The 24,475-nt window shown below is 71.4% G+C and overlaps 2 protein-coding genes across 2 annotated transcripts in view; both read left to right on the top strand.

Moving 5' to 3' along the window:
• LOC101411390 (mucin-6) overlaps positions 1-7,982 on the top strand; it is a 52,112-nt gene extending 44,130 nt beyond the window's left edge. Inside the window, 24 exon segments of the mRNA XM_071217855.1 lie at positions 15-124; positions 255-462; positions 639-761; positions 1,069-1,189; positions 1,298-1,436; positions 1,538-1,642; positions 1,716-1,788; positions 1,870-2,007; positions 2,236-2,397; positions 2,533-2,627; positions 2,747-2,879; positions 2,975-3,224; positions 3,292-3,344; positions 3,435-3,544; positions 3,942-4,093; positions 4,303-4,444; positions 4,535-4,645; positions 5,018-5,203; positions 5,337-5,576; positions 5,794-5,889; positions 6,011-6,167; positions 6,367-6,513; positions 7,437-7,499; positions 7,879-7,982. Of these exon segments, the coding sequence (XP_071073956.1) occupies positions 15-124; positions 255-462; positions 639-761; positions 1,069-1,189; positions 1,298-1,436; positions 1,538-1,642; positions 1,716-1,788; positions 1,870-2,007; positions 2,236-2,397; positions 2,533-2,627; positions 2,747-2,879; positions 2,975-3,224; positions 3,292-3,344; positions 3,435-3,544; positions 3,942-4,093; positions 4,303-4,444; positions 4,535-4,645; positions 5,018-5,203; positions 5,337-5,576; positions 5,794-5,889; positions 6,011-6,167; positions 6,367-6,513; positions 7,437-7,499; positions 7,879-7,982 (3,218 nt within the window).
• A 1,701-nt stretch (positions 7,983-9,683) lies between these two features.
• LOC139439774 (mucin-19-like) lies at positions 9,684-23,539 on the top strand. The gene is made up of 3 exons (XM_071217854.1): positions 9,684-22,210; positions 22,994-23,032; positions 23,445-23,539. Exon 1 carries the CDS (start codon positions 9,684-9,686, stop codon positions 21,786-21,788), a length of 12,105 nt encoding a protein of 4,034 aa, XP_071073955.1. The 3' UTR covers positions 21,789-22,210; positions 22,994-23,032; positions 23,445-23,539.
• The last annotated feature ends 936 nt before the right edge of the window (positions 23,540-24,475 follow it).

Here is a 24,475-nt window from a genome sequence, read left to right as displayed (position 1 = left end):
CGCCCCGTCCCCAGGTGAGCTCCTGGAGCCCCACAAGTACGCAGCCCTGCAGAAGCTCGATGACCCCAGCGAGATCTGCGCCTACGAGGAGATCCCCAGCCCCCGCAGCCTGCAGTGGGAGCACGTACGCAGGGCGGGCCGGGCGCTCCTGCCGGGCAAGGGGGGTCCTGGCGAGCCAGGCCGGCCTCTGCATCCCCGGGGCCCAGGGGCGGCTGGCCCGCCAAGACGTGCATGACCCCCGCTCCCTCTGCCAGGCCCAGGCCTGCAGCCGGCTGCTGGCGCTGGTGGCCCCCGCGTGCACGGTGCCCAAGGAGCCGTTTGTGCGGAGCTGCCAGGTGGACATGGCAGCCTGCACCCGGGCGGGCCAGCACAACTGCAGCTGCGCCACGCTCTCCGAGTTCTCCCGCCAGTGCAGCCAGGCCGGGCAGGCGGTCAGCAACTGGCGCGGCCCTGGCCTCTGCGGTGAGTGCAGAGCAATGGACGGGGGCTGCCTCAGCAGGACGAGCCCCTGGGACCCAAGTCCCCTGCCTGTGGCCAGAGGCTTGGCCCTGACACAGGCCGAGCCGACAGTCACCTCCTGGGCGGGTCTGAGGGTTTCTGGGGCGGCCAGGGCCCCTCACTGCGCCATGTGCCCACAGCCGTGGGGCCGTGCCCTGCCACCCACGTGTACCGGGAATGCGGCGCAGCCTGCGTGAGGACATGCTCCAACCTGCAGCACAGCTGCCCCGGCGTCTGCACCTCTGGCTGCTTCTGCCCAGAAGGTGCCAGCAAACCGCGCCCACCCCGCGCCCCTGCGGACGAGGGCAGGGGACCCTCCCACCCGTCCCGGTGACACACTGCCCCGACAGCCCATGCAGGGCTCCTGGGACAGGCCGCCAGGGAGAGGGTGTCCACAGGCGGAAAAGGAGCCCTGGGAGGGGCCCACGGAGGCTCGGGGGGCCGTGGGGGCAGGGGGAGTGCGAGGGGGCTGGGACAGGCAGGGGAGCATTGCCTGGCAGGAGGGCAGGGGGTTGTGGGCCCGACGAGGGCAGCCCCCCAGGGTAGTCCCAGAAAGCTCCTGCCCCACAGGCCTGGTCCTTGATGACCTGTCCGGAAACCACACCTGCGTGCCGGTCGCCCAGTGCCCCTGCCTGCTCAACGGGGCCGTTTACGGCCCTGGCCAGGTCACAGCGGCTGCCTGCAGGACGTGGTGGGTGCGGGGACAGCTTGGGGAGGCACAGGGTGTGGGGAGACCTGGGGGCCTGGGGTGGAGTGGGGCGGCCCAGCCCTGACGGCCGTGGCCCTGGGCTGCCCCCAGCCGGTGCTCCATGGGCCGCTGGGCGTGCACGGAGCGGCCCTGCCCGGGCCGCTGCGCGCTGGAAGGGGGCTCCTTCGTCACCACGTTCGACGCCAGGCCCTACCGCTTCCACGGCACCTGCACCTACATCCTCCTCCAGGTAGGACCCCCGCCGCGAGGGGTGCACGGGAGTCTCAGGGTCTGCCACATGCAGAGGCGGCGGGCACGCTGGGCCCTGGCTGACCACCCACCCCTCCCCAGAGCCCCCGGCTCCCTGACGAGGGCACGCTCATGGCCGTGTATGGCCAGTCTGGCTACTCGCACTCGGAGACCTCCCTCACGGCCATCGTCTACACCACCAGCCAGGTGAGCGCCCACCTGAGCACCTGCTGGGCTGCCCCCGCCCGCAGCTCTGCGTGACCCAGCCCTCCTCTCCCAGGACAAGCTCGTGATTTCTCAGGACGGGAGCGTCACCAACAACGGGGACACCAAGTGGCTGCCTTACAAGACCCGTATGTCCTCCTCCACCCGGCAGCCTGGGGCCCTTGCCAGCCGCTGACCGGTCCTCCAGGTGACTGAGGCCGTCCTTCCAGGCAATGTCACAGTCTTCAGACAGACGTCCACCCACCTCCAGGTGGTCACGCCCTTTGGGCTGGAGGTCGTCGTCCGGCTGTGGCCAGTGTTCGAGGTGTACCTCACCGTGGAGCCCCAGTTCAGAGGCCAGACCACAGGTGGGCCCCTCCCCCAGCCACTGCCGGGCGAGAAGCGTCCAGCAGGCAGGGCACCGACCCTCCCGTCCAGGCCGCTCCGGGCCCCTGGCAGGGGTGTGGCTGAGGGTGCCCAGTGCCACTCAGGCCACTGAGGGAGGCTCTGGTGCATAGGGCGGGTGAGACGGGGTACAGGGCGGGAGGGGCTGGGCTGGGGCGCACAGGTGCCCCCTCACAGCCTGGCTGGCGCAGGGCTCTGCGGTAACTACAACGGGGACACGACCGACGACTTCACCACCAGCATGGGCATCGCTGAGGGCACTGCCTCACTCTTCGTGGACTCCTGGCGGGCTGGGAACTGCCCCCCGGCGCTGGAGCGTGAGACCGACCCCTGCTCCATGAGCCAGCTCAACAGTGAGCCCGCGCCGCCCGCCCTGCTGACCCGCAGCGCGCCCCTCCCCGTCCCCCACGGCCCAGCAGCGGGGCCTCCCTGGGAGGGGGCCACAGTGGAGGGCGCGGAGGGACCCAGAGCCGCACCTGTCCCCTCAGAGTTGTGCGCGGAGACCCACTGCGCGGCCCTGGTGAGGAAGGGCACGGTGTTCGAGAAATGCCACGTGGCGGTGAACCCCACGCCCTTCTACAAGGTGCGCAGCGCGGGCGGTGGCAGGGGTCGGGCAGGGGGGGCGTGGCCCCGGGCGTTGGTGGGGGCAGGGGACAGGTGGGGCACCACGCGCAGCTGGTGAGGCCTCGGCTCCCCCCCCAGAGGTGCGTCTACCAGGCCTGCAACTACGAGGATACCTTCGCCCACATCTGTGCCGCGCTGGGCGACTACGCACACGTGTGTGCCTCGCGGGGCGTCCTGCTCTGGGGTTGGAGGGGCAGCGTGGACAACTGCAGTGAGTGAGGAGCGCCAGCGGCCCGGAGGTGTGGGGGCGCGCGGCAACCCCCTGGGCACCGCCCTCACCCAAGGCTCTGTCACCCTGTCCCGCAGCCACGCCCTGCACCGGCAACCAGACCTTCAGCTACGACAGCCACGCCTGCGGCCGCACCTGCCTGTCACTGTCTGACCGCTCGCTAGAGTGCCACCCCAGCTCGGTGCCCCTGGACGGCTGCACCTGCCCCAAGGGCACTTACCTGAACCACAAGAGCGAGTGCGTGCCCAAGGCCCAGTGTCCCTGCCACCTGGACGCCCACACGTTCGTCCTGCCGGGCCAGTCCACCGCCCTCAACGGCATCACCTGGTGAGAGGCGGAGCCCGGGCGGCGGGAGCTGCTCCCAGGGCAGCGCCTCACCGGCCTCTCCCCACAGCCACTGCAGCAACGGGCGGCTGCGCTGCGCTGGCCCGCCGCAGATGCTCATGGGTACGTGGCAGCCGGCGGGCAGGCCTGGGGACGGAGGGGCTATGGTCTCCCAGGGGCTCGTCTGCCACCGGCCCCTCCACTTTCCTGCAGTGTCCTGCGTGCCCCCGAAGACCTTCCGGTCTTGCAGCCAGTCCTCCGAGGACAAGTTTGGGGCGGCCTGTGCCCCCACCTGCCAGATGCTGGCCACCGGCAGCACCTGCGTGAGTCCGGGCCCGAGAGGGGCGCAAAGGCACCTCGCACCTGCCCCAGGCAGGGGCTCCATGGGGGCACTTTCTGGGGGATGAGTGTGGTGGACACTTCACGGAGGACGGTCCTGGTGGACGCGCACGTGGCGGCTGTCCCGGCCACCCCTCTGTCCCTGCTCTGCCCTCGGAACCAGGACACAGTGGTGCTCGGGATGCGGGCGAGTCGGGAGCAGCCCTGGGGCCAAGAAGTTGGGGACGTCTGTCCACAGGGCTCTGAGAACACTGTGGGCCGGGGTCTCCCACCTGGGACGGGCCTTGGGTGGCAGAGCAGTCACTGGGCACAGGGAGGAATGCTGGGGGACTCCCAGAGGGGAGCCAGGGCCACCGTCACGGCCCCTGCCCCCACCTCCAGGTTCCCACCAAGTGTGAGCCCGGCTGCGCCTGTGCCAAGGGGCTCTACGAGAATGCCACTGGGCACTGCGTGCCCCCCGATGACTGCCCTTGCGAGTTTGCAGGCGTGTCCTACCCTCGGGGTGCTGAGCTCCACACCGACTGTAAGAACTGGTAAGCCGCCCCCTGGCCTGGTGGAGGCACCAGGGTCCAGAGGGCCTCCAGGTGGCTGCTGGCCTGCAGGCCAGAGATGACCCCAGCCCTCGGTCCTCTGGGGCAGGCGCGGGGTCATCCCTGGTGGGCAGTGTGGGTGCCGGGAGAGTCCTGGGAGTGGGCGGGCGCAGCACCAGGCCTCCGCGCCCCACCTCCTGCCCCTCTCCCAGCACCTGCTCGCGGGGGAAGTGGGCATGCCAGCAGAGCACCCACTGCTCGTCCACCTGCACGCTGTACGGGGAGGGCCACGTGCTCACCTTCGATGGGCAGCGCTTCATGTTCGACGGGAACTGCGAGTACCTCCTGGCCACGGTACCCACCTGGGCCCTGGGGGGTGCGGGAGGGCCTCCGGCCTGGTGGGGGGACCCCGTGGAGCTCCCCCTCAACGCTCCCTCCCCACAGAACGACTGTGGCACCGGGGACCCTCGACCCACCTTCAAAATCCTGACGGAGAATGTCATCTGTGGGAGGTCGGGGGTCACGTGCTCCCGGGCCATCAAGATCTTCGCGGGGGTGAGCAGGACCCCCACCACACAGCCCCCCGCACACCTCAGGCCCCTGAAGGCGGCTAGGTGCAGCTCGTGCCAGGCACGCCCCCTGCCCCGTCCACATGACGGGGGGCGTCAGCAGCCACAACCCCATGCAGCTCTGACCTTAGGGACCTCCTGACAGGGTCGCCAGCGCGTGTGGAGGCCGGGAGGGTGGGTGGGTCAGGCCCCAGAGCTGTTTCCACAACACCCCGGAATCACCGGCCAACGCCAGGCACACACAGGCAGCGGGCAGGCTCCTGTCCTGAAGACGCCGGGCCAGGACGGCAGCTGCCCTGCCCAGGGGGCAGAGGGGTGGGCTGGGCCGGGCAGCCCCTGACCGCACTGGCCCCTGCAGGCGCTCTCCATCGTGCTGGCAGATAGGACCTACTCTGTCAGCGGCGAGGACCCCCAGCTGGGCGTCCAGGTGCGGCCCAGCGCCCTGAACATCGAGCTGGACCTCGACATCCCGGGCAAGCTCCAGCTGCAGCTGACCTGGAACAAGCACATGACCGTCTACATCAGGGCCACCCGCCTCTCCCAGGTACTCGCGGCCCCCGGGGGCACCAGCGTGGGCCGGGCCCAGGGCCCGGGGGACTTGCCGCGGGTCCCTCCACCGGCCCCCCTAATCTGTCGGGCGAGGCGCGGGCGGTCGCGAGCCTGACGCCCGCCCCCAGGACGCCCTCTGCGGCCTGTGCGGGAACTACAACGCCAACATGAAGGACGACTTCGAGACGCGCGCGCGCTACCTGGCGGCCGACGAGCTGGAGTTCGTCAACTCGTGGAAGGAGAACCCGCTGTGCGGCGACGTGAGCTTCGTGGCCGACCCCTGCAGCACCAACGCTTTCCGCCGCGCCTGGGCCGAGCGCAAGTGCGCCATCATCAACAGCCCAACCTTCGCGGCCTGTCACAGCCAGGTGCGCGCCGCGGGACCCCGGCCCCACGCCCCCTCCCCACGGCCCCTCCCTTGCCCCACCCCCGCCTGACCCCGGCCTTCTCCGCCCCTCCCTCCCCGCCTCCTCTGGGCCTGGCCCCGCCCCTCTCACCCCTCCCCACCCCCACCTGACTCCGCCCCTCCCTCCCCCACACCTAGTGCCCCTCCCTTGCCCCCCCACGCCTGGCTCTTCCCCCCAGCTGTGCTGGCGTGCACTGGGGCTCCACGTGGGTCCTGGGGGCAGGAGCAGGGACTCCGTGGACGGCAGCACAGAGGCTGGAGCATCTTTGAGAGCCGTGAGCCATGGGGGGAGCAGGGCCGCGGATGGCGCCATGGCCACCACCCCATCTAGCCCCACCTCGCAGCGGCCAGAGCACGGGCAGCCTCTGCCGCCCGCCCACTCTGACACCCCCACAGGTGTACCACTTGCCTTATTACGAGGCCTGCGTGCACGACACGTGCGGGTGTGACACAGGCGGAGACTGCGAGTGCCTGTGCGACGCCGTGGCCGCCTACGCTAAGGCCTGCCTGGACAAGGGCGTGTGCGTGGACTGGAGGGCCCCTGACTTCTGCCGTGAGTGCTCTGGGAGCTGGGGCGCACGCAGGGGAAGGGGTGCCGCTTGGGCTAGAGACCCCCTGCACCAGGACCGCCTGGTCCCCCGCCTCTCCCAGCCCCTCTGGGGGAGACTCGCCAGGTGGATGCTGCCCTGCTCCGGCCTGGGTCGGGCCAGGGGTCCAGGGCCGGCGCCAGCTGACGGCCGCTTCGTTCCCAGCCATCTACTGCGAGTTCTACAACACGCACACACAGGCGAGCGGGGACAGCGAGTACCAGTACACACCGGAGGCAAACTGCACCTGGCACTACCAGCCCTGCCTCTGCCCCGGCCACCTGCAGAGCCTGCCCACCAGCAACATGGAAGGTACGTGGTCGGGCCCGCGCACGCGCTGGCAAACGTCCCCCAGCAGCCCAAGCACCTGGCCCTGGTCCAGCTGCTTCCGGCCTTACGCAAAGCCGGCATCTTGCCCTCCTAGAACTTCCGTTCTGGCTGGAGGGAGAGTCCTGAAAGCAAAACAAGCAAACGCTGTCACAGGTTAGACGGTGCAAGAGGCACGGAGAGAGCAAGCAGGGCAGGGTGCCGGCGAGGGCGAGCAAGAGGAGCTTCCAATTCAAACATGTCAGGGCGGCTTCGGCGGGAAGCAGGCATTTGGGCAACAATTTGACAGAGATGTGACGGTTGGAGCCAGGAAAGCACCCACACTGACCTTTGCAGGGCAAAGGCCCTAGGGCAGGAGGCAGGGCAGGGGGGGCACCAAGGAGGAGAGGAGGGCAGGGAGAGCACGCAGGTGGCGGCGGCTGGTGTGGGGCCTGTGCCGGGCCTAGCGCAACCCAAGGGATCTGACTGGGCTTTAACGCACGGCTGGGGAGGAGGCTAAGCGGTCACCCCCCAAGGTGACTCGGGCAGATGGCGGGTGACCCGAGTCTGGAAACCACTGGGATTTGAACTGGGGGCAGGGACGAGGCAGATGGCCCGGGCCCCAAGGGAACGGACCACCTCGCTGCAAGGAAGTGCGTGGGGGTTGCCTGGGGTGGGGGTGGGGACTGAGAGGGGCCGTGGGGGGTCGGAGGAGAGGAGGACTGGGGTCCACGGGGTGGCCTTGACGGGGGAGGGACTTAGAGCTGAGGGTCTGACGAGATGCCCGGGCGAGGGGCCGGCCAAGCCATCGCGGGAGTCCGGGCCCAGGTGGGAGGAGGCCAGCAGGGGCCGAGGCCAGAGGGCAAGCAGCTGGCGGTCGGCAGGCCCTGGGCAGCAGCGTGAATGACCCGAGGTCGTTCTGCCCCCAGGCTGCTACAACTGCTCCCAGGACGAGTACTTCGACTATGCGGCGCAGGCCTGCGTGCCGTGCGGTGAGCCCTGGCACAGGCCCTCCACACCCTGTGTCCGACCCCTGGGTGCTGCCGCCTCGGGGCGCGCAGGCCCGAGCAGCGCATACCCCGGCGAGGGCCCCCCTCCAGCTCTCCTCCCCCAGCCCATGGCGGCACACGCTGCGAGGCCCTGGGGTGGGGCACAGGGGTCTCCTGGGAAATGAGCAAGGAGAGGGCTGCCCCAAAGCAAGCACCGAACACCACCCTCAGCTCCCCCGCCCCCACGGGCTCCCCACGATGAGGGCAGCATTGGCCGCTGCCCAGGGGTCCACGGGGAAAGGGGATTGCGGGGCAGGGCAGGGACTGAAACGGGGTGGCCCCATCAGCTGCACACATGACCAGCCCGCCCTGGCTATTGCAGCGCTACTGACCAGCACACCGCGGCCGCCGCTCAGCACAGGTGATTGCACGCACGCCAGGTGCCAGGGCGAGCAGGCCCTTCCTGGATTCGGCTGGGTGTCCTGAGGCCCAGCGGTGGGGGCAGGGGTGCACGGGGAGCCCAGGCAGGCCATGCATGGGGAGAGGAGCAGAAGCCAGTGGGGAGGGGGACAGGGGCAGTGGGCTGCTGGCTCATGGGGCGCACAGGGGAGAGTGCCCAACAGGGAGTCATCGGGCTCTTAGGGAGCTCCGCCCATGCACCTGTGGCCCCGCCCCGAGGGCCAGGCCAGGCCTAGGCCCCGCCCACCTGCCCACCTGCCGACCCGAGGGTGGTACGCAGGGCCAGCAGGCCGAAGGGCTCTTGGGGAGGGGTGTTGGGGCAGCACCCTGCACGTTGGTGATGGCACAGCTGGTCCCCCAGGTGCTCCCTCGACGGTGACCAGGTCCACCACGCCATACCCCGGCACCAGTGGACACGCCAGCTCCACCGCAGCCACGCCAGGCGGCACCACAGCCACAGCCAGCGCCCCAGCCCCTTCCTCCACGCACACAGAGGCGGCCTCTGGGCCCTCGACGAAGCCAACTGGCCCCTCGGGAGGTACGCATTTCCTGTGCGCAGGCCCCGAGATGGGGGTGCTGGGCACACGGGGGTCCCGGCTACCTACACAGGCCTGTCAGGGGCACACAAGCAAGCCACACAGCGGCTGGGGGGGGGGCCCGCGCACACCTCCAAAACACGCCCTACCCAAGGCAAGAAGGGACAGGAAGCGGGGCTGAGGGGAGGAGGCGAGGGGCAGGAGTAGGACACGCAGGCGGGAGGTGAGGCCACGGCCTGAGGGGGCTGGTTGGGGCGGCTGCCCTTGCAGAGCCTCCTGCAAGCACCACGGCTGTCACCCCGTGGACCACGCTGGGCCCCACGGCCACACTGGGATCCACGGCCACAAGACCCACAGTGACGCAGGCCACAACGCGACCTCCCGGGTCTCACCCAACTACGGTGACACGGTCCACGGCGAAGTCCACATCACGCACCTCAGCTGGGACCCCTTCAGGTGAGCCGATCCCCTCGCACCGCCCACCCGCCCCCATCAGAGGGAGGAGAACAGCACAGCTCAGCCCAGGCAGGCGCGGCACGGCCGGCACCCGGCCACCCTGTAAGGCCACCCCCTAACCACAAAGTCCTCATCGCCCTGTTCCCACAGCAACAACCCCCGAAGTCCACACCAGCACAGGCACGCTCCAGCCAGGTGAGGCAGGCAGCACCGCGCCAACAAACCCAGGAGGCCAGATTCGGACAGCAGTGAAAGGGCAGGTGGGAGCAAGGCCGCAGACAGCAGTGTGGAGGGCGGAAGCGCCAGGGAAGAAGCAACAGGGACAAGCCATGCGCCAGGGGACAGGGAGGGACGTGGAGTGGACAGGGAAAAAGGAGAGCAAGGAAACCAAAAAGTAAAGGGGAAGCATCCAGAGCAGTGATCCACAAAGAAAGGCACACCAGGGCTACATTTGGACCCAGGCACCGTGAAAATAACAGGGAGTAACAGGGACAGAGAAAGGATGGTAAAGTGACGAGCGAATCTATTATGCAACAGCGTCGACCACTCCAGAGGGCAGCACCTCAACGCCAGAAGAGAACACAGGGCCCACACGGCCGCTGCCGTCCCAGGCGAGCACAACCGACCATGGGTCATCCACACCGCAGCCAACAGAAAACACAAGTAAGGAAACACACAAGTAGGCAAAACCAGAGATACCCTGAGAAACACACAAATTCAGGGGGTGTCTCACCTGATGGCTCCAAATATTTCTCAATCTACAGGCCCCCCCCCGCTCACCACCACCATCAGCGGCCCAACACTGTCAAGGCCGGAGACCACCACTCACGCCTCTAGGCCCCCACCCTTGGCCTCGACCTCTGCAGTGACACCCACCTCTCGCAGGACCCTCCCGCCAAGCCACGGACAGACCCTCTCCTCCACCGGCACTCACGGGCCCACGGCCAGCGCCCACTCCTCCCCCGGCGTGCCCCCCACGGGCACCGGGCCCACCCCCAGCACCCTGCCACGCACCCTGTCCACCAGCGTCAGCGGCCCGCCCCACAGCCCCGGCAGCACGCTCAGGACCTCCACGTCGCCGGCCCCGCAGCCTCCCTCCACACCGCGCCCTGAGTCCCCCTCGGCTCCGCACACCACCACCACAGGAACCGGGACCCTGCCGGCCCACACCAGCTCGGCCACCCCCAGCGGCACCAACACCCCCGCCTCCACCTCCTCCACACCCACAATCCCCGTCTCCACAACCGCACACGGCACAGGCCCCACCGCGGGCACGTCCCCGCTCACCACCACCATCAGCGGCCCAACACCGTCACGGCCAGAGACCACCACTCACGCCTCCGGGCCCCCCCCCTCGGCCTCGACCTCTGCGGTGACGCCCACCTCTCCCAGGACCCTCCCGCCAAGCCACGGACAGACCCTCTCCTCCACCGGCACTCACGGGCCCACGGCCAGTGCCCACTCCTCCGCCGGCGTGCCCCCCACGGGCACCGGGCCCGCGCCCACCACCTCCGCTCCCTGGACGCCCACCGGGGGCCCCAGCCAACCGCACAGCACCCTCAGCACAGCCAGGACCTCCAGCTCCCCGGCCACAGCGCCTTCCGCAACACCGCAGCACGGCTCCACCACCAGCCGCTCGCCGCCCGCCAGTGGCCCTGCCACACCCACCCCGGGGGCCGCCACCACCGCCGCCACCTCCGGCGGCCCTCACACCGCCTCCACCACCCTCTCCGCCCCCACCGCTGCTGTCTCCGCAACTCCCCACAGCACGCCACCTCCGCCCGGGACGTCCATCAGCACCACCAACGTCCCCCCAAGCCCTACGCTCCCCGAGACCACCAGTCACAGCGGCGGCCCGCCGCCTGCCACCTCGTCCGTGACGCCCACCCACGCAGAGACCTTCCCTTCCACCTCGAGTGCACGGCCCCCAGCCTCCGCCTCCCCCACCACAGGCGCCACGCACACAGCCACCGGGCCCACCCCCAGCACCCTGCCACGCACCCTGTCCACCAGCGTCAGCGGCCCGCCCCACAGCCCCGGCAGCACGCTCAGGACCTCCACGTCGCCGGCCCCGCAGCCTCCCTCCACACCGCGCCCTGAGTCCCCCTCGGCTCCGCACACCACCACCACAGGAACCGGGACCCCGCCGGCCCACACCAGCTCGGCCACCCCCAGCGGCACCAACACCCCCGCCTCCACCTCCTCCACACCCACAATCCCCGTCTCCACAACCGCACACGGCACAGGCCCCACCGCGGGCACGTCCCCGCTCACCACCACCATCAGCGGCCCAACACCGTCACGGCCAGAGACCACCACTCACGCCTCCGGGCACCCCCCCTCGGCCTCGACCTCTGCGGTGACGCCCACCTCTCCCAGGACCCTCCCGCCAAGCCACGGACAGACCCTCTCCTCCACCGGCACTCACGGGCCCACGGCCAGCGCCCACTCCTCCGCCGGCGTGCCCCCCACGGGCACCGGGCCCGCGCCCACCACCTCCGCTCCCAGGACGCCCACCGGGGGCCCCAGCCAACCGCACAGCACCCTCAGCACAGCCAGGACCTCCAGCTCCCCGGCCACAGCGCCTTCCGCAACACCGCAGCACGGCTCCACCACCAGCCGCTCGCCGCCCGCCAGTGGCCCTGCCACACCCACCCCGGGGGCCGCCACCACCGCCGCCACCTCCGGCGGCCCTCACACCGCCTCCACCACCCTCTCCGCCCCCACCGCTGCTGTCTCCGCAACTCCCCACAGCACGCCACCTCCGCCCGGGACGTCCATCAGCACCACCAACGTCCCCCCAAGCCCTACGCTCCCCGAGACCACCAGTCACAGCGGCGGCCCGCCGCCTGCCACCTCGTCCGTGACGCCCACCCACGCAGAGACCTTCCCTTCCACCTCGAGTGCACGGCCCCCAGCCTCCGCCTCCCCCACCACAGGCGCCACGCACACAGCCACCGGGCCCACCCCCAGCACCCTGCCACGCACCCTGTCCACCAGCGTCAGCGGCCCGCCCCACAGCCCCGGCAGCACGCTCAGGACCTCCACGTCGCCGGCCCCGCAGCCTCCCTCCACACCGCGCCCTGAGTCCCCCTCGGCTCCGCACACCACCACCACCACAGGAACCGGGACCCCGCCGGCCCACACCAGCTCGGCCACCCCCAGCGGCACCAACACCCCCGCCTCCACCTCCTCCACACCCACAATCACCGTCTCCACCACCGCACACGGCACAGGCCCCACCGCGGGCACGTCCCCGCTCACCACCACCATCAGCGGCCCAACACCGTCACGGCCAGAGACCACCACTCACGCCTCCGGGCCCCCCCCCTCGGCCTCGACCTCTGCGGTGACGCCCACCTCTCCCAGGACCCTCCCGCCAAGCCACGGACAGACCCTCTCCTCCACCGGCACTCACGGGCCCACGGCCAGCGCCCACTCCTCCGCCGGCGTGCCCCCCACGGGCACCGGGCCCGCGCCCACCACCTCCGCTCCCAGGACGCCCACTGGGGGCCCCAGCCAACCGCACAGCACCCTCAGCACAGCCAGGACCTCCAGCTCCCCGGCCACAGCGCCTTCCGCAACACCGCAGCACGGCTCCACCACCAGCCGCTCGCCGCCCGCCAGTGGCCCTGCCACACCCACCCCGGGGGCCGCCACCACCGCCGCCACCTCCGGCGGCCCTCACACCGCCTCCACCACCCTCTCCGCCCCCACCGCTGCTGTCTCCGCAACTCCCCACAGCACGCCACCTCCGCCCGGGACGTCCATCAGCACCACCAACGTCCCCCCAAGCCCTACGCTCCCCGAGACCACCAGTCACAGCGGCGGCCCGCCGCCTGCCACCTCGTCCGTGACGCCCACCCACGCAGAGACCTTCCCTTCCACCTCGAGTGCACGGCCCCCAGCCTCCGCCTCCCCCACCACAGGCGCCACGCACACAGCCACCGGGCCCACCCCCAGCACCCTGCCACGCACCCTGTCCACCAGCGTCAGCGGCCCGCCCCACAGCCCCGGCAGCACGCTCAGGACCTCCACGTCGCCGGCCCCGCAGCCTCCCTCCACACCGCGCCCTGAGTCCCCCTCGGCTCCGCACACCACCACCACAGGAACCGGGACCCCGCCGGCCCACACCAGCTCGGCCACCCCCAGCGGCACCAACACCCCCGCCTCCACCTCCTCCACACCCACAATCCCCGTCTCCACAACCGCACACGGCACAGGCCCCACCGCGGGCACGTCCCCGCTCACCACCACCATCAGCGGCCCAACACCGTCACGGCCAGAGACCACCACTCACGCCTCCGGGCCCCCCCCCTCGGCCTCGACCTCTGCGGTGACGCCCACCTCTCCCAGGACCCTCCCGCCAAGCCACGGACAGACCCTCTCCTCCACCGGCACTCACGGGCCCACGGCCAGCGCCCACTCCTCCGCCGGCGTGCCCCCCACGGGCACCGGGCCCGCGCCCACCACCTCCGCTCCCTGGACGCCCACCGGGGGCCCCAGCCAACCGCACAGCACCCTCAGCACAGCCAGGACCTCCAGCTCCCCGGCCACAGCGCCTTCCGCAACACCGCAGCACGGCTCCACCACCAGCCGCTCGCCGCCCGCCAGTGGCCCTGCCACACCCACCCCGGGGGCCGCCACCACCGCCGCCACCTCCGGCGGCCCTCACACCGCCTCCACCACCCTCTCCGCCCCCACCGCTGCTGTCTCCGCAACTCCCCACAGCACGCCACCTCCGCCCGGGACGTCCATCAGCACCACCAACGTCCCCCCAAGCCCTACGCTCCCCGAGACCACCAGTCACAGCGGCGGCCCGCCGCCTGCCACCTCGTCCGTGACGCCCACCCACGCAGAGACCTTCCCTTCCACCTCGAGTGCACGGCCCCCAGCCTCTGCCTCCCCCACCACAGGCGCCACGCACACAGCCACCGGGCCCACCCCCAGCACCCTGCCACGCACCCTGTCCACCAGCGTCAGCGGCCCGCCCCACAGCCCCGGCAGCACGCTCAGGACCTCCACGTCGCCGGCCCCGCAGCCTCCCTCCACACCGCGCCCTGAGTCCCCCTCGGCTCCGCACACCACCACCACAGGAACCGGGACCCCGCCGGCCCACACCAGCTCGGCCACCCCCAGCGGCACCAACACCCCCGCCTCCACCTCCTCCACACCCACAATCCCTGTCTCCACCACCGCACACGGCACAGGCCCCACCGCGGGCACGTCCCCGCTCACCACCACCATCAGCGGCCCAACACCGTCACGGCCAGAGACCACCACTCACGCCTCCGGGCCCCCCCCCTCGGCCTCGACCTCTGCGGTGACGCCCACCTCTCCCAGGACCCTCCCGCCAAGCCACGGACAGACCCTCTCCTCCACCGGCACTCACGGGCCCACGGCCAGCGCCCACTCCTCCCCCGGCGTGCCCCCCACGGGCACCGGGCCCGCGCCCACCACCTCCGCTCCCAGGACGCCCACCGGGGGCCCCAGCCAACCGCACAGCACCCTCAGCACAGCCAGGACCTCCAGCTCCCCGGCCACAGCGCCTTCCGCAACACCGCAGCACGGCTCCACCACCAGCCGCTCGCCGCCCGCCAGTGGCCCTGCCACACCCACCCCGGGGGCCGCCACCACCGCCGCCACCTCCGGCAGCCCTCACACCGCCTCCACCACCCTCTCCGCCCCCACCGCTGCTGTCTCCGCAACTCCCCACAGCACACCACCTCCGCCCGGGACGTCCATCAGCACCACCAACGTCCCCCCAAGCCCTACGCTCCCCGAGACCACCAGTCACAGCGGCGGCCCGCCGCCTGCCACCTCGTCCGTGACGCCCACCCACGCAGAGACCTTCCCTTCCACCTCGAGTGCACGGCCCCCAGCCTCCGCCTCCCCCACCACAGGCGCCACGCACACAGCCACCGGGCCCACCCCCAGCACCCTGCCACGCACCCTGTCCACCAGCGTCAGCGGCCCGCCCCACAGCCCCGGCAGCACGCTCAGGACCTCCACGTCGCCGGCCCCGCAGCCTCCCTCCACACCGCGCCCTGAGTCCCCCTCGGCTCCGCACACCACCACCACAGGAACCGGGACCCCGCCGGCCCACACCAGCTCGGCCACCCCCAGCGGCACCAACACCCCCGCCTCCACCTCCTCCACACCCACAATCCCCGTCTCCACCACCGCACACGGCACAGGCCCCACCGCGGGCACGTCCCCGCTCACCACCACCATCAGCGGCCCAACACCGTCACGGCCAGAGACCACCACTCACGCCTCCGGGCCCCCCCCCTCGGCCTCGACCTCTGCGGTGACGCCCACCTCTCCCAGGACCCTCCCGCCAAGCCACGGACAGACCCTCTCCTCCACCGGCACTCACGGGCCCACGGCCAGCGCCCACTCCTCCCCCGGCGTGCCCCCCACGGGCACCGGGCCCGCGCCCACCACCTCCGCTCCCAGGACGCCCACCGGGGGCCCCAGCCAACCGCACAGCACCCTCAGCACAGCCAGGACCTCCAGCTCCCCGGCCACAGCGCCTTCCGCAACACCGCAGCACGGCTCCACCACCAGCCGCTCGCCGCCCGCCAGTGGCCCTGCCACACCCACCCCGGGGGCCGCCACCACCGCCGCCACCTCCGGCAGCCCTCACACCGCCTCCACCACCCTCTCCGCCCCCACCGCTGCTGTCTCCGCAACTCCCCACAGCACGCCACCTCCGCCCGGGACGTCCATCAGCACCACCAACGTCCCCCCAAGCCCTACGCTCCCCGAGACCACTAGTCACAGCGGCGGCCCGCCGCCTGCCACCTCGTCCGTGACGCCCACCCACGCAGAGACCTTCCCTTCCACCTCGAGTGCACGGCCCCCAGCCTCCGCCTCCCCCACCACAGGCGCCACGCACACAGCCACCGGGCCCACCCCCAGCACCCTGCCACGCACCCTGTCCACCAGCGTCAGCGGCCCGCCCCACAGCCCCGGCAGCACGCTCAGGACCTCCACGTCGCCGGCCCCGCAGCCTCCCTCCACACCGCGCCCTGAGTCCCCCTCGGCTCCGCACACCACCACCACAGGAACCGGGACCCCGCCGGCCCACACCAGCTCGGCCACCCCCAGCGGCACCAACACCCCCGCCTCCACCTCCTCCACACCCACAATCCCCGTCTCCACCACCGCACACGGCACAGGCCCCACCGCGGGCACGTCCCCGCTCACCACCACCATCAGCGGCCCAACACCGTCACGGCCAGAGACCACCACTCACGCCTCCGGGCCCCCCCCCTCGGCCTCGACCTCTGCGGTGACGCCCACCTCTCCCAGGACCCTCCCGCCAAGCCACGGACAGACCCTCTCCTCCACCGGCACTCACGGGCCCACGGCCAGCGCCCACTCCTCCGCCGGCGTGCCCCCCACGGGCACCGGGCCCGCGCCCACCACCTCCGCTCCCAGGACGCCCACCGGGGGCCCCAGCCAACCGCACAGCACCCTCAGCACAGCCAGGACCTCCAGCTCCCCGGCCACAGCGCCTTCCGCAACACCGCAGCACGGCTCCACCACCAGCCGCTCGCCGCCCGCCAGTGGCCCTGCCACACCCACCCCGGGGGCCGCCACCACCGCCGCCACCTCCGGCGGCCCTCACACCGCCTCCACCACCCTCTCCGCCCCCACCGCTGCTGTCTCCGCAACTCCCCACAGCACGCCACCTCCGCCCGGGACGTCCATCAGCACCACCAACGTCCCCCCAAGCCCTACGCTCCCCGAGACCACCAGTCACAGCGGCGGCCCGCCGCCTGCCACCTCGTCCGTGACGCCCACCCACGCAGAGACCTTCCCTTCCACCTCGAGTGCACGGCCCCCAGCCTCCGCCTCCCCCACCACAGGCGCCACGCACACAGCCACCGGGCCCACCCCCAGCACCCTGCCACGCACCCTGTCCACCAGCGTCAGCGGCCCGCCCCACAGCCCCGGCAGCACGCTCAGGACCTCCACGTCGCCGGCCCCGCAGCCTCCCTCCACACCGCGCCCTGAGTCCCCCTCGGCTCCGCACACCACCACCACAGGAACCGGGACCCCGCCGGCCCACACCAGCTCGGCCACCCCCAGCGGCACCAACACCCCCGCCTCCACCTCCTCCACACCCACAATCCCCGTCTCCACCACCGCACACGGCACAGGCCCCACCGCGGGCACGTCCCCGCTCACCACCACCATCAGCGGCCCAACACCGTCACGGCCAGAGACCACCACTCACGCCTCCGGGCCCCCCCCCTCGGCCTCGACCTCTGCGGTGACGCCCACCTCTCCCAGGACCCTCCCGCCAAGCCACGGACAGACCCTCTCCTCCACCGGCACTCACGGGCCCACGGCCAGCGCCCACTCCTCCGCCGGCGTGCCCCCCACGGGCACCGGGCCCGCGCCCACCACCTCCGCTCCCAGGACGCCCACCGGGGGCCCCAGCCAACCGCACAGCACCCTCAGCACAGCCAGGACCTCCAGCTCCCCGGCCACAGCGCCTTCCGCAACACCGCAGCACGGCTCCACCACCAGCCGCTCGCCGCCCGCCAGTGGCCCTGCCACACCCACCCCGGGGGCCGCCACCACCGCCGCCACCTCCGGCAGCCCTCACACCGCCTCCACCACCTTCTCCGCCCCCACCGCTGCTGTCTCCGCAACTCCCCACAGCACGCCACCTCCGCCCGGGACGTCCATCAGCACCACCAACGTCCCCCCAAGCCCTACGCTCCCCGAGACCACCAGTCACAGCGGCGGCCCGCCGCCTGCCACCTCGTCCGTGACGCCCACCCACGCAGAGACCTTCCCTTCCACCTCGAGTGCACGGCCCCCAGCCTCTGCCTCCCCCACCACAGGCGCCACGCACACAGCCACCGGGCCCACCCCCAGCACCCTGCCACGCACCCTGTCCACCAGCGTCAGCGGCCCGCCCCACAGCCCTGGCAGCACGCTCAGGACCTCCACGTCGCCGGCCCCGCAGCCTCCCTCCACACCGCGCCCTGAGTCCCCCTCGGCTCCGCACACCACCACCACAGGAACCGGGACCCCGCCGGCCCACACCAGCTCGGCCACCCCCAGCGGCACCAACACCCCCGCCTCCACCTCCTCCACACCCACAATCCCCGTCTCCACCACCGCACACGGCACAGGCCCCACCGCGGGCACGTCCCCGCTCACCACCACCATCAGCGGCCCAACACCGTCACGGCCAGAGACCACCACTCACGCCTCCGGGCCCCCCCCCTCGGCCTCGACCTCTGCGGTGACGCCCACCTCTCCCAGGACCCTCCCGCCAAGCCACGGACAGACCCTCTCCTCCACCGGCACTCACGGGCCCACGGCCAGCGCCCACTCCTCCGCCGGCGTGCCCCCCACGGGCACCGGGCCCGCGCCCACCACCTCCGCTCCCAGGACGCCCACCGGGGGCCCCAGCCAACCGCACAGCACCCTCAGCACAGCCAGGACCTCCAGCTCCCCGGCCACAGCGCCTTCCGCAACACCGCAGCACGGCTCCACCACCAGCCGCTCGCCGCCCGCCAGTGGCCCTGCCACACCCACCCCGGGGGCCGCCACCACCGCCGCCACCTCCGGCAGCCCTCACACCGCCTCCACCACCCTCTCCGCCCCCACCGCTGCTGTCTCCGCAACTCCCCACAGCACGCCACCTCCGCCCGGGACGTCCATCAGCACCACCAACGTCCCCCCAAGCCCTACGCTCCCCGAGACCACCAGTCACAGCGGCGGCCCGCCGCCTGCCACCTCGTCCGTGACGCCCACCCACGCAGAGACCTTCCCTTCCACCTCGAGTGCACGGCCCCCAGCCTCCGCCTCCCCCACCACAGGCGCCACGCACACAGCCACCGGGCCCACCCCCAGCACCCTGCCACGCACCCTGTCCACCAGCGTCAGCGGCCCGCCCCACAGCCCCGGCAGCACGCTCAGGACCTCCACGTCGCCGGCCCCGCAGCCTCCCTCCACACCGCGCCCTGAGTCCCCCTCGGCTCCGCACACCACCACCACAGGAACCGGGACCCCGCCGGCCCACACCAGCTCGGCCACCCCCAGCGGCACCAACACCCCCGCCTCCACCTCCTCCACACCCACAATCCCCGTCTCCACCACCGCACACGGCACAGGCCCCACCGCGGGCACGTCCCCGCTCACCACCACCATCAGCGGCCCAACACCGTCACGGCCAGAGACCACCACTCACGCCTCCGGGCCCCCCCCCTCGGCCTCGACCTCTGCGGTGACGCCCACCTCTCCCAGGACCCTCCCGCCAAGCCACGGACAGACCCTCTCCTCCACCGGCACTCACGGGCCCACGGCCAGCGCCCACTCCTCCGCCGGCGTGCCCCCCACGGGCACCGGGCCCGCGCCCACCACCTCCGCTCCCTGGACGCCCACCGGGGGCCCCAGCCAACCGCACAGCACCCTCAGCACAGCCAGGACCTCCAGCTCCCCGGCCACAGCGCCTTCCGCAACACCGCAGCACGGCTCCACCACCAGCCGCTCGCCGCCCGCCAGTGGCCCTGCCACACCCACCCCGGGGGCCGCCACCACCGCCGCCACCTCCGGCGGCCCTCACACCGCCTCCACCACCCTCTCCGCCCCCACCGCTGCTGTCTCCGCAACTCCCCACAGCACGCCACCTCCGCCCGGGACGTCCATCAGCACCACCAACGTCCCCCCAAGCCCTACGCTCCCCGAGACCACCAGTCACAGCGGCGGCCCGCCGCCTGCCACCTCGTCCGTGACGCCCACCCACGCAGAGACCTTCCCTTCCACCTCGAGTGCACGGCCCCCAGCCTCCGCCTCCCCCACCACAGGCGCCACGCACACAGCCACCGGGCCCACCCCCAGCACCCTGCCACGCACCCTGTCCACCAGCGTCAGCGGCCCGCCCCACAGCCCCGGCAGCACGCTCAGGACCTCCACGTCGCCGGCCCCGCAGCCTCCCTCCACACCGCGCCCTGAGTCCCCCTCGGCTCCGCACACCACCACCACAGGAACCGGGACCCCGCCGGCCCACACCAGCTCGGCCACCCCCAGCGGCACCAACACCCCCGCCTCCACCTCCTCCACACCCACAATCCCCGTCTCCACCACCGCACACGGCACAGGCCCCACCGCGGGCACGTCCCCGCTCACCACCACCATCAGCGGCCCAACACCGTCACGGCCAGAGACCACCACTCACGCCTCCGGGCCCCCCCCCTCGGCCTCGACCTCTGCGGTGACGCCCACCTCTCCCAGGACCCTCCCGCCAAGCCACGGACAGACCCTCTCCTCCACCGGCACTCACGGGCCCACGGCCAGCGCCCACTCCTCCGCCGGCGTGCCCCCCACGGGCACCGGGCCCGCGCCCACCACCTCCGCTCCCTGGACGCCCACCGGGGGCCCCAGCCAACCGCACAGCACCCTCAGCACAGCCAGGACCTCCAGCTCCCCGGCCACAGCGCCTTCCGCAACACCGCAGCACGGCTCCACCACCAGCCGCTCGCCGCCCGCCAGTGGCCCTGCCACACCCACCCCGGGGGCCGCCACCACCGCCGCCACCTCCGGCGGCCCTCACACCGCCTCCACCACCCTCTCCGCCCCCACCGCTGCTGTCTCCGCAACTCCCCACAGCACGCCACCTCCGCCCGGGACGTCCATCAGCACCACCAACGTCCCCCCAAGCCCTACGCTCCCCGAGACCACCAGTCACAGCGGCGGCCCGCCGCCTGCCACCTCGTCCGTGACGCCCACCCACGCAGAGACCTTCCCTTCCACCTCGAGTGCACGGCCCCCAGCCTCCGCCTCCCCCACCACAGGCGCCACGCACACAGCCACCGGGCCCACCCCCAGCACCCTGCCACGCACCCTGTCCACCAGCGTCAGCGGCCCGCCCCACAGCCCCGGCAGCACGCTCAGGACCTCCACGTCGCCGGCCCCGCAGCCTCCCTCCACACCGCGCCCTGAGTCCCCCTCGGCTCCGCACACCACCACCACAGGAACCGGGACCCCGCCGGCCCACACCAGCTCGGCCACCCCCAGCGGCACCAACACCCCCGCCTCCACCTCCTCCACACCCACAATCCCTGTCTCCACCACCGCACACGGCACAGGCCCCACCGCGGGCACGTCCCCGCTCACCACCACCATCAGCGGCCCAACACCGTCACGGCCAGAGACCACCACTCACGCCTCCGGGCCCCCCCCCTCGGCCTCGACCTCTGCGGTGACGCCCACCTCTCCCAGGACCCTCCCGCCAAGCCACGGACAGACCCTCTCCTCCACCGGCACTCACGGGCCCACGGCCAGCGCCCACTCCTCCCCCGGCGTGTCCCCCACGGGCACCGGGCCCGCGCCCACCACCTCCGCTCCCAGGACGCCCACCGGGGGCACCAGCCAAAACCCCAATTCCATGAGCAGCGCTCTGCAAACAACCAGCTGGCCTGTCAGTCATGAGTCTTCCTTTGCACCCCACAGTTCTAGTACAAATAAGCCTCCTCCTTTGGTTTCGTCAATCCCCACCCACGGTCCTCTAACGTCTGCTGTTTCTCTGACCCTTTTCCCAATGTCTTCTACTCCTCTGCCTCAGCCCTCTTCCTCCTCTGCCCTACCAACCCCTGTGAGGCCCTCTGCGTCCTCTCCCCAGGTCTCCTTACCTCCCTCTACAGTATCATCTCTTCTAACCTCTTCCTCAAGTTCTGCTGTTCCCCCCTCTCAATCCACCTTACGCCCAAGCTCAGAGGCTCACACCCCCTTTTCTCCTGGAGAGGTGACTGCCGTCAGCACCGCCTCCGTTTCCCCCCTCATCTTCTTCCACTTCCACGCCTCCTCTTAGCGCCTCCACGCCTCCTGTTAGTGCCTCCACGCCGTCTCTCCTCACCAGCACACTTGCACCCCCAGCCCCCCCCACCTCGCCTCCCCCCTCGCTGTCTTCTATCCCACCCCCTCTCCCGGTGTCCACTCCCCGAACCACACTCAGTGCAGTGCCCTCCTCCCCGCTGTCCTCCCGTTCCACCACGTCTCAGTCCACCTCCCTCACCTCTGGTGCCCCCACCTCCGTTTTCGTATCAGCCACCGTCGGCCTGACGACACCTCCCAGTTCTCCTGCCACCAACCTCACCAGCAGACCGCCTGGCACTACTGGGCCGCTGACCACCGGGGTGCTGACCAGCTCTGGCGCACCGCACGCCAGCTTCTCTGTCTCCACTCAGCGGCCCTCTGTGTCCTCTCTCGTCTCCCAGCTCCCCTCCTCCACTGGTACGTGGTGTCTGCGAGCCCCTCCAGGCACACTCCTCCTGCGCCTCTGTCCTCCAGCCAGTGCTGGTTCGGGCAGAGCCATCCTGCTCGTCTCCCCAGTTCCCACATGTCTGACGTGCTTTCCCCCAACAACTGCCCAGAGCTCCACACCCCCAAGCCCCTCGCCATACCCACTCCCACCCTGCTGATGGATGACTGAAGTTGCGGGTCCGGCCCCATCTGCTTTCTTCCCCCAGACTCCATTTCCACCCATGACCCAGCAGTTCCATGCCCGGCTAAGCAAAGGCTGTGCCGGCACAGCAGCCCACAGTCAAGTCCTTGGGGTGCCTGGACCCACCATGGGCTCCTGGGCAAGTCACGCTAGGTGTCTACAGATACCTAGGCCGGTGCTGCCCTGCACCCTGGGGGAAGCCCTCCTCAGTAACGGGAGCAGCCCTCCGAGCTACACCTTCCCCTCACCTGCGTCTCCCTCCAGGACCTGCACGTCCACTGCCCAGCAGAGAAAGCCTGGCCGAACCACGCAGGGGCGGGAGCTTGCAGGGGCAGGGTGTGGCCACGGACAGAGCACCCTGTCTTTGCTGTCACCGTGGGCAGCCACTGTGTGCCGCACTTGCCATTGGTGGCCCAAACACCAGCCCCCCACGTGACACAGCCATGGCTGTCCTGGAGCTCACGCCATGGTCCGACCGCATTGGACCGCAGGCCCTGACTGGGTGCAGGGGCCCCACGAAGCCACCTGCTCCCTTCTGGGTCACTGACGCTGCACTTCTTTGCCCCCCACAGGCCACAGACCTGGCACACCAGAGACGCCTCTTCCCCAAGGTTTGTGTCGAGGGCGGGGAGGGCTGGGCAGGGCGCGAGGCTCCAGTCCGCATCTGTGGTACCCTAGAGCCTGACGCGCAGCCAGGTCTACCGCAGGGAAACCCTTGACTCAGCGCGGCCAAGGAAACAGACGGACCGGCAGGATCAAAGCTCGAGACCCTCATGCTTTGCTCAAGCACAAAGCTGCATGGTCTGAGCTCTTTCAGTTCAGTTGCAGGAAGTAGGTGCAGAGGCTGGGGTTTGGGGTACTCTCCCCACGCCCCTGGGGGCACTAGGCGGCTCCCTTCCGTGCATTAGCTGCTCAGAGGACGGTGAGAGCCAAAGGCCACACAGGGACCCCAGGCGCTGCAGTGGGGTAAGGCGGGGGCTGCCAACCCCCGGGCTGCTTCTGACCACCGCCCTTGGCCTCCAGGGGCCTGCAGCGTAAGGCAGCACGAGCAGGAAATCACGTACCAGGGGTGCACAGCCAACATCACCATGACGCGCTGCGAGGGCGTCTGTCCCTCCTCCTCCAGGTGAGCCCCTGCCCCTCCTCTGCCAGGTGAGCCCCCAGCCAAGCCCTGCCCCTCCTCTGCCAGGTGAGCCCCCAGCCAAGCCCCGCCCCCGCCAGGTGAGCCCCCAGCCAAGCCCGGCCCCTCCTCCTCCAGGTGAGCCCTGGCCCCTCCTCCACCAGGCACTTGCCCAGCTGGGGGAGCCCCCTGCCCTTGCTTCGCAGCTGCCCTGGACAGCTGCCAGCAGAAGTGCTGGCCCTGACAGGAGGGGCCACACGGGGAGCCCCGGGGAGAGCAGGGGCCCAGGCACACTCTGGTGCTGCCTCTCCCGCCACCCCAGGGCCCAGGCAGCCCCTGGTGCCATGGCCACTGGAGGGCCCTGACCACTCCGCAATCAATGGCCCCTTTGCTCCTTTGCAGTTTCGATGTGGACACGGAGCAGGTGGACACCCGCTGTGGCTGCTGCCATCCCCGCAGCTCCTACGAGCAACAGCTCACACTGCCCTGCCCAGACCCCAGCGCCCCGGGCAGGCAGCTGGTGCTCAGACTGCGCGTCTTCAGCAGTTGCACATGCAACCTACAGCCCTGCAGGGTCTAGGGGGCTCTGCCCGCTCTCCGGGGTTCAAAGCTACAGGTCAGGAGCCGCCCAAATGCCCCTGGGAGTCGTCCTCTGGCTTGGGTCACAGGAGCCCTGTTCCCGGGCCCTTGGGGAAGATCCCCAGGGTCAAAGCAGAGCGGGTCTGATGTGGCCACACACTGCCAGCTGTGCAGAGAACTCCCGAAGGTGCCTCTCGACTGTCCATGCCATGCCCCAGCCACGGGGTGCAGCCGGCCCAGCCCACAGGGACAGGGCGAGGGGGCAGGAGGCTTGGCTGAGCACCCAGGATGGGGGGCTACCAGCTCCTACTCCCCCTGCCCCAGGCCTGCACTGAGGGAGGGCACAGACCCTGGG

This window comes from Dasypus novemcinctus, chromosome 10 (assembly GCF_030445035.2).
Source record: "Dasypus novemcinctus isolate mDasNov1 chromosome 10, mDasNov1.1.hap2, whole genome shotgun sequence".
NCBI lineage: Eukaryota > Metazoa > Chordata > Mammalia > Cingulata > Dasypodidae > Dasypus > Dasypus novemcinctus.
This window is presented reverse-complemented; position numbering and strand designations above follow the sequence as displayed.